Raw genomic sequence first — 8,841 nt, 5'->3', positions numbered from 1 at the left:
TGGGCAACATGGTGAGAACCCTGTCTCTACAAAAAATGTAAAAATTAGCTGGGTGTGGTGGTGTACACCTGCAGTTCCAGCTACTCGGGAGGCTGAGGCAGGAGGATCGCTTGAGCCCAGTAATCGGAGGCTGCAGTGACCCACGACAGTACCATTGCACTCCAGTGTGGGCGGCAGAGCAAGACACTGTCTCAATAAATAATAAAACTGAAAAAGTAGAGGTGATATTTGAACTGGGCTTGGAAGAATGATTAGGAATTTGCCAGAAAGGGAACGCGTTTAGAGATGGGAACACGAATTGTGTCTGGGACATAGTTGTTGCTTTCCCAGCCTGTGAGGACAGACTTCGTGATAGGGCCCAGGGCTGAGACCTTGTTGAGGAGGGGTTCACATGGTGGGCCCAGGAGCACAGGGGTACTACCGGTGGACCCTGGGAGCTTCGTAGCGTGAAGCCTGGCTCAGGCCTGTGTTCTTTCCGCAGGTGTTGGGGGACATAGATGAGGCTTCTCTTGCTCTTGCTCCTTTGGCTCTGAACCGTCTCCTCAAGGCAGACAGAAATGGTGGATTAAACTGTGAGCTTGGGATTGTTGTGTCACCTTTCCAGATGGCATTTTTAAAATAATATTTTTCTTCCTAAAATTGATATAAGTTTCAAGTGTATTTTTCCCTTTTGGTTTTTTTGATTTGAATGTCCTGTTCGTGAATGCAGTGTGAATGTCTGCTACTTAAAAATGTAATTTTGAAAACAACCCCCCAAACCACAGGCGTGATGCTGAAACGCATCCTGCCCTGCAGGCCAAGCACAGCCCTCCCCTGCCCCACACCCTCATCGGGGCAGCCACAGGAGGAAGTGCTGGCATCCACTTCAAACACGAGATCTGGGGTGGGGGGCCAGGTGTGGTGGTGAACAGGTCAGGTGCCACTTTATTCATGTTGAAAGCAGCCCCTTCATTTGAATGCCAGTCTCATTCTGATCTAGTAATTTTTGTTGTGAGGCTCCATGGGGAGCACCCTGCTGAGCATGGCGCGGCCATTTGTCTTCTCTCTGGCCTGTGCCAGGCCATTCCTACGTTCTCACATGGAGCCTGTGAGGCAGATCTTGTTACTGTCCCATCTTAGTGGTGGGAAGTGAAGGGCTAGGCCAGTGAGAAAATGAGGACAAAGAGAGCCGCCATTCAAGTCGAAGCCTGTGGCAACTCTAAACTCTGCTGTTAACCAGCACTCTGGTGAAGACGGAAAAGATGCATCCCGCTGGCGCTGCATGTGTGTTCCCAAAAAGCCCCAGTGCCTTAGTGGTCTGATCTCAGAACCTGATGGCTAGAACACCGAGAGGTCCTGCCTCCCTCCCCGAGGGCTGGAGAGCAGCTTTGTTCAGTGGTTCAGTGGTTCCAGCACGCCTTCACCAAGGAGGCTGTCCTGGCTCATGCACCTTTCTCAGCTTCTGACGAGAGTCCTTTCCCAGCCACGTGGTGACGCCGCTGACCTCGGGTTAGCAGGGTGCTGCGTAGCAGGGGTGTGAAGCTGGCTGATGAGGGTGGAAGACTCCTGACTGAACTCCATTTGTTTGGTGGGCAGTGTCCCTCCAACACTGCCCTCCTGGTGGTGATGGGAAGCCCCACGGTAGAAGGGGCCCCAGGGGTTGAAAGGTGGGTTCTCTCTGAGAGAGCTGGGGTGCCTCTGGACCGGGAGGTGTGCAGGAGGACCTCATGGCCACCTGCCCTGAGTGGACTCTGTCTGCTTGTTCAAGGCAGGGCTCTGATCCGGTGACCGTGAGGATTCGACCTCTGTGCTGAAAAGAATTGATGACTGGGTGCTTGTTGGTCTCCAGCCTGAGGGACTTAAAAGCTGGTTTGATGGGGCTGGTTCTGTTTTCCACATGCTTGGTGGGAGAATAAATCAGCACCTCGTTGGAGGGGACTTTGTCAGTATTTCTCAAAATTAAAGATGACCCAGCAATGTCACTTCCCGGCATCTATGCCCTAGACACCCCGAGTGAACGCGGCTGTAGGTGCCAGGACTCTCCCCTTTCCCCCGGCAGACGCTGGCTGGGCCGGGCCCTTCTCAGCCTCCGTAGGAAGCTTCCCCACCAGGCCCCGCTCTGTCCCTCCTGCTCGTGGCCTCTCCTCATAGCACGTGGGCTCTGTGGGAGCTGGGACCGTCTCACAGGGGGCCAGTCACGTCTGTCACCTCCCAGGGGTTGGTGGAAGGAGCGCCCAGCCACAGGCAGGGCTCTGGATTCCGCCCAGGAGAACAGCAGTTTCTTCTCAGCCTGCACTTTGAGTTTGCCCAGCCCAGCTGTGCACGTCTGCATCGCCAGCTCTGCTGACCTCTGGGTTTTGTGGGGAATCCACTCTCACTCTTGCATGGCTTCACGCTGCAGGGTGACCCAGGAATTTGTAAAAATGCCCAAGTGGGGGCTGTGTGTGCTCAGCGTCTGCTTAGCGTGTGGTTAGCGTGTGCACAGCACAAGCATGAACTCGCTTTGTCAGAACTCGGTTCTTTGTGGTCTGCAGAAACCTTTTCTGAGCAGCAGCTTTAGTTAGAGGAAAGCCGTCATCCCCCTTTCATGTGCTTCTGTCATATTGAGAAACAGCTACAGACGATGACAGACACCTTCTATATCCACTCGTGAGTATCGCCGGCCGCCCTAGTGCTCCACTCCTTGGCACCCCAGAAGGCACCGTCCCCTGCACCACGCACCCCAGACACTCCCTGTGGCTCTCAGCAGCGGAAGTCTGGCCTCAGGGCCGTGACCCAGAACACTCAGTGCCTGGTCGGTTTTCTGTGTGTGGATTCTCCTTGTTTCCGTGCCCCCACACCTGTAAAGCAGTGCAGGATTGGTTGGAAGTGAGGAAGGAAGCGTGGTGGGGCCGCCCTGGTTTGCTGCTTTCTGAAGCTGGCACAGCCCACGTGCCGATCTTGTGTCTTGTGTCTGGTCAAGCCCAGTTGTTTCCTTGACGTTCTCTGGGTTTCTCTATGGTAGCGGAGTGCAGGTGTGTGGGCAGACCAGCCATGGCCCTGCCTCTGAACAGATGTGGAGGGCAGAACATGGGTGCCTCACGTCAGGAGATGATGTACCTACAGGGCTGACCGTTTGGTAGAATTCAGAGAAGACTCACACAGGACGTGCAGGCAGCCCACGGAGCTGTGCTGCCCTGCATGGCTCGTTTTCCTCTGGCCTGGGCCAGAGGCAGGAGATCCCTCTGCTGGCTGGGACAGGGGCTTCATTCAGAGCCCCAGGCTAGCAGAGAAGGCAGACACCCAAATCAAACAAGCAGAAACCCAGGGCAGTAGTTGAGGGTCTCAAGCATAAAACATACTTTGGTTCTGAGAGTTTTCACTGTCATGAGATTTGTTTTGTTAGGTGATGACGAAGTGTTGTATACGGTTTCAGACTCAGAGCAGAGAATAAAACCGTTCAGTACAAACCGCAGGCAGTGACGCGGTAGCTTTCCCCTCGCTAGTTAACGAACGAGCTGTGCTGGAGAGAGAGCCTGCCCAACGTGGGCGCAGATCCCGCAGAGGGGCGTGGTGTGCGGGAGGAGGTGCGGCAGGGTCATGGGGTCACTGCTGCTCCTTGGTTTTATTTTATAATGTCTTTAGCTTGGAAATGAACATGCTTCCCTTCCCCCATTGAGTGTTGAATGTTGTGCCCGTGAGAAGCGTTAGACACACAGCCTGGGTCCTCAGCACAGATGCCCGTTGGCAGGTGTCCTCGCCAGCCTTCCGGGTTACAGCGCCAGCCCTGGTGCCCGCCCCAGGAGGATGAGCATGTGCAGGCCTTCACCTCGTCGTGCCCTCCACCTGCTGAAGCAGCTGTGCCTGCTGCTCTTGTGAACTGCGAGCTTCCCCTTACCTCCTCTCTCTGGCTCGGGAGCTGGGTGACTTTGAACTTGGCCTCCTTTGCTTTTCTGTGTGTGAACAAGTGGTTGCCTTGTTTGTTTACTGAACAGAGTGTGGTTGAGGCAAAATGCTGAGATGAATCCTAATCTAATCTGTGTGTATTAGATGGTAGCATCATTGTCAAAATAATACTCGTTCAAAGTCCCTGAGAACCAAATGGACAACTTGACTACACGTGGGCCACAGGCCTGGGACGCTGTCAGAGGGCCACTGAGTGCCCAGTGGCAGCAGAGCCCAGAGGGTGCCTCCCCCAGGAAGGGAGGCAGACCGGCCTGTTCTTACTTCAGAGGCTGAGGTAGCGACAGCGCAGGACCTGAAGGAGCTATGAAGCTGGGGGCTTGAAAGCAGAGCGTGTGACTGTTGTTCACCCCAGCAGGCCGCATCAGCGCTGGGAAGGAAACATGGCCAGTCCTGCTGGTCATAAAGAGCCTGAGAAAGCAGATTGTCCCATGCCCTCGTGAGTGGAGTGCAGCTTCGATTATAAAAGGCCAGGGATGCAGGAGCCTCGTGGAAAGTGCCGCCCCTTCCCCTCACTCTGGAATGCGGGGGCTCTGCCCCTGGCCTGTGTCTGCGTCCTGGGGAGGTGTCCCGTGGGCAGTGTCCTCTGGCTGCAGAACGCGTGTTGCGGAGTTGGACCAGCCTTCACGCATCAGGAGCGTTGTACCCTGGCTTGTTCTCGGTGTCCTTTCTCTGAATGAAGAATTCCAGTGGACGGCAGGCCCGCACGGCTCCTCCCAGGGAGCCCTCACTTCCTGCTGGTTTATTTGTCATTTAATAAAGTTTTTTGGGGGAAAGGGGAGAATTATAGTTCAACCTAAAACACATTCTCTAGCCCTGTGAATTGCCTGGTTTAAAGCTTGGCTTGGCTGGGCGCAGTGGCTCACGCCTGTAATTTCAACACTTTGGGAGGCCGAGGTGAGTGGATCATCGGAAGTTGGGAGTTGGAGACCAGCCTGGTCAACACGGTGAACCCCTCATTTCTACTAACAATACAAAACTTAACCAGGCGTGGTGGCGGGCCCCTGTAATCCCAGCTATTCAGGAGGCTGAGGCAGGAGAATCACTTGAACCCAGGAGGCAGAGGTTGCAGTGAGCCCAGATCATGCCATTGCACTCCAGCCTGGGCGACAGAGCAAGACTGCATCATAGATAGGAGGTAGGTAGGTAGATAGAGTGAGACTCCATCTCAGATAGATAGGAAAGAGAAAAAGAAAAAATGGTGAGAGAGAGAAAGAAAAGAAAAGAAGGAACAAAGCGTGGTTTACGCCTGCCATAACCCCAGGACTTTGGACCAGGCTGGGCAACACAGTGAGACCTTGTCTCTACCGGAAAAAAAAAAAAAAGCTGGGTGTGGTATCACATGCCTGTGGGCCCAGCTACTTGGGAGGCTGAGGGTAGAGGATGGCTTGAGCCCAGGAAGTCGAGACTACAGTGAGCCATGACTGCATCACTACACCAGCCTGGGCAACACAGCAAAACCCTGTCTCAAGAAAAGAAAAAAAAAAAAAAACCCTGGCACCTCACCACATTTCCACTGTGCACCCATGTGGGAAGGGTCTGAGAGAGGCAGCACCGCGTCTGCCCCGGGGGCGGGGTCTCCAGGCTGTGCCTGTTGTGAGCAGGGGCCGTGTCTGCCGTGGGGACCGGGGTCTCCAGGCCGTGCCTGTTGTGAGCAGGGGCCGTGTCTGCCCCGGGGGCGGGGTCTCCAGGCCGTGCCTGTCTGAGCAGGGGCCGTACTGAGCTCTTCTCCGCACTTCCTCCTCTCACGGGTGGTTTTCCAGGCTCAGGATTCTAAAACCCATTATTCAGATGTACCTTAAGTGTATTGAATTTTATATGCTTCCCCTTGAAATAAACTTACCTAGTTTATGTCATTGTTCAGAATCTTGTGTGATTTGGGAGTCATTAAACTAGTGAAGTGAAATAGAAAGCCGAGATTCTGGGCGTGTACGGAATGTCCCAGTGGCGTGGGCGGGGAAGGCTGCACGCGGCCTGTCTGATGCGCTGCCTCATGACTGAAGGTGCAGCAGGCGTCCCTGGCTGGGTACTGGGAGGTGTTTTAGATCCTGTCGTGGCTACGTGCGGATGGGACGGTTGGGCACTCACGTGCTGTGCCTTGCCTTTCTCCAGGTTGGCCCCAGGAGGCTCCGGGAACACCTGTCAGTGCGATGCTGCCCCATGTGATGTTCACCTTCCGGCGCCTGGGCTGCGCCTTGGCCTCCCGCCGGCTGGCTCCTGCGAGACACAGAGGAAGTGGCCTTCTGCACACAGCCCCGGCGGCCCGCTCGGACAGGAGCGCCCCGGTGTTCACCCGCGCCCTGGCCTTTGGGGACAGAACCGCCCTCGTTGACCAGCATGGCCGCCACACGTACAGGGAGCTTTATTCCCGCAGCCTTCGCCTGTCCCAGGAGATCTGCAGGCTCCGCGGCCGTGTCGGCGGGGACCTCCGGGGGGAGAGGGTCTCCTTCCTGTGCGCTAACGACGCCTCCTACGTGGTGGCCCAGTGGGCCTCGTGGATGAGCGGCGGTGTGGCGGTCCCCCTCTACAGGAAGCACCCCGCAGCCCAGCTGGAGTACGTCATCTGCGACTCCCAGAGCTCTGTGGTCCTTGCCGGCCAGGAATACCTGGAGCTCCTGAGCCCGGTGGTCAGGAAGCTGGGGGTCCCGCTGCTGCCGCTCACGCCAGCCGTCTACACTGGAGCGGTAGAGGAACCAGCAGAGGTCCCGGTCCCAGAGCAGGGGTGGAGAGACCGGGGCGCCATGATCATCTACACCAGTGGGACCACGGGGAGGCCCAAGGGCGTGCTGAGCACGCACCGAAACATCAGGGCTGTGGTGAGTGCCGCCCCTCGCCACGATGGCATCGGTCACGGCGTGGCACTCTGGGTGGGCTCCCGGCCAGAAGCACATCTGTTCATTTGCTTCTCTGTGGAGTTGTTCACGGTTGTCACCGTCCTGCAAACCCGTGTGACATACACGGACGCAGGCCCGCAGGGTGTGGCCACTGGCCTCACTGGCCACGCAGGACGGCTCAGGCAGGGGCGAAGCCTTCAGGTGTAGAGGGACTGAGGGGCCGCCGAGTGACCCCGCCAGGACCACCTGGCGTGAGGTCAGAGGGGGCTGCTCACCGCCCGCGATGCTGAGGGGCTGTTCCGAGGCCAGCCACGTGTTAGGATGCCTGCTCAGGACCCCACGCACACCTGCGTCTTACTCGTTATTTTTGTGTCTTGTGACCGCAGTCACATCTTCACAGAACTCTCCAGCCACATCACTTACTTGTCATTTGTATAGTGTCATAAAGTCTCCTATGCGGTTGAAGCAATAAAGTAAAAATGAAAGCCGAAGGCCACGAAGGGGAAGGCAGGAAGTGGACCCCACGGAGTCGTGGGTTGACGGAGGCACCATGAACACGCTGCAGGCTAGCCCTGGGTGGCCTGCGCCGTCACTCCTGGAAGCAGCGCGCCTGTCGGGAGGGACGGGCTCCGGACGCCTCTGTCCTTGCTGAGGGGAGTGGCACTCACATGTGCTTGTCCCTGGAGCCTGTGCAGGCAGCAGGCAGTGTCCTCCGTGAGACTGGACGGTGGATTCAGTGGGCCGTGCCTCACACTACTTCTCAGTAAGAGCTGAGGATGCACTCAGGAGCCTGGCCCTGGGTTCTGTCCTGGCTGAGCAGGTAACAATAATTCACAAATCGGCAGAGCTCTGCGAGGGCAGTGCTGTCGGCTGAGCCAGTGATTGGGCTAGGAGTCGATTCCAGCCTGAATGGCACTGGGTCCCTGAGTCCCAGGCTTGGGCAGGGGCGGAGCTGGGGATGGCGATGCTGAGTCACAGCTCTGTCTGCCTGGTGTCTGCAGAGCCACTCCCCTACTGTCTAAATTCCCTAAAGCCCCTGGCTGTGTGTGGTGCTGCCCTCTGTCCCCAGGGTAAGTGAGTGACCCAGCAGATCTGCTACGGTCGTAGCAGAATCTGCTAGAGGGGAGCAACAAAAAGCCAGCCTTCTCCTTCCCCTTCCTCAGCTAGGAGGCCCAGAGCTCCTGTCCCTCAGCCCCAGGTCTGTGCGTGCTGCTGCGGACCAGTCTCGCTCCTGCTCTCAGCTGCGCTCTCGTTCCCTGCAGGTGACCGGGCTGGTCCACAAGTGGGCATGGACCAAAGACGACGCGATCCTCCACGTGCTTCCGCTGCACCATGTCCACGGTGTGGTCAATGCGCTGCTCTGTCCTCTCTGGGTGGGAGCCACCTGTGTGATGATGCCTGAATTCAGCGCCCAGCAGGTGAGTCAGGGTCAGGGCTCCTGGCCGCACCCTCAGACCAGCTGCCTTTCCCTGGTCCGGGTCAGGGCTTCTGGCCACGCCCTCAGACCAGGTGCCTTTCCCTGGTGTGCAGTCGCCCCATCCACAGGGGACACGCCAGTTCCGAGACCCTGGGTAGCACGGAACCCTGTACCTACAATGCTTTTTGCTACGCCCACCTCCCCATTGCTTCTGAGGCAGCTGAGAGGCCCCGCCCACCTCCCTTCTGCTGCTTCTGCTGCAGCTGAGAGGCCCCGCCCACCTCCTGCTGCTTCTGCTGCAACTGAGAGGCCCCGCCCACCTCCCTTTTGCGGCTGCTGCTGCAGCTGAGAGGCCCCGCCCACTTCCCTTCTGCTGCTGCTGCAGCTGAAGGCCCCGCCCACCTCCCCTCTGCTGCTTCTGCTGCAGCTGAGAGGCCCCGCCCACCTCCCCTCTGCTGCTTCTGCTGCAGCTGAGAGGTCCCACCCACCTCCCCATTGCTTCTGAGGCAGCTGAGAGGCCCGTCCTCTTCACCGCGGGGCACCCGACCCCACACGGTGGCTGGAGGTGGAGAGAAGGCCTCTCATCTGGCCCTCCACCTCTCTGACCTTTAGTCTCATCCCCGGAAAATAAGAGGTCCTGGGCACATAAGCCCCAGGGGCGTGTAAGAG

At 57.4% G+C, this 8,841-nt stretch overlaps 1 protein-coding gene across 2 annotated transcripts in view; it reads left to right on the top strand.

Annotated features, from left to right (window-relative positions):
• The first annotated feature begins 481 nt into the window (after positions 1–481).
• ACSF3 (acyl-CoA synthetase family member 3) overlaps positions 482–8,841 on the top strand; it is a 59,770-nt gene continuing 51,410 nt past the window's right edge. Inside the window, exons 1-4 of one of the 2 annotated variants that reach the window (XM_011927990.1) lie at positions 482–589; positions 3,710–3,881; positions 6,034–6,737; positions 8,018–8,173. In XM_011927990.1, the coding sequence (XP_011783380.1) occupies positions 6,072–6,737; positions 8,018–8,173 (822 nt within the window). In that variant the 5' untranslated portion in view covers positions 482–589; positions 3,710–3,881; positions 6,034–6,071. Of the gene's footprint in view, positions 590–3,697; positions 3,882–6,033; positions 6,738–8,017; positions 8,174–8,841 lie in introns of those variants that run through there. The other variant, XM_011927989.1, reaches the window with a different exon arrangement.

The sequence above is a fragment of the Colobus angolensis genome, unplaced genomic scaffold (genome assembly GCF_000951035.1).
Source record: "Colobus angolensis palliatus isolate OR3802 unplaced genomic scaffold, Cang.pa_1.0 Scaffold76, whole genome shotgun sequence".
In the NCBI taxonomy this organism is placed as follows: domain Eukaryota; kingdom Metazoa; phylum Chordata; class Mammalia; order Primates; family Cercopithecidae; genus Colobus; species Colobus angolensis.
Note: the sequence above shows the minus strand (reverse complement) of the source record. Positions and strands in the feature narration are given on the sequence as shown.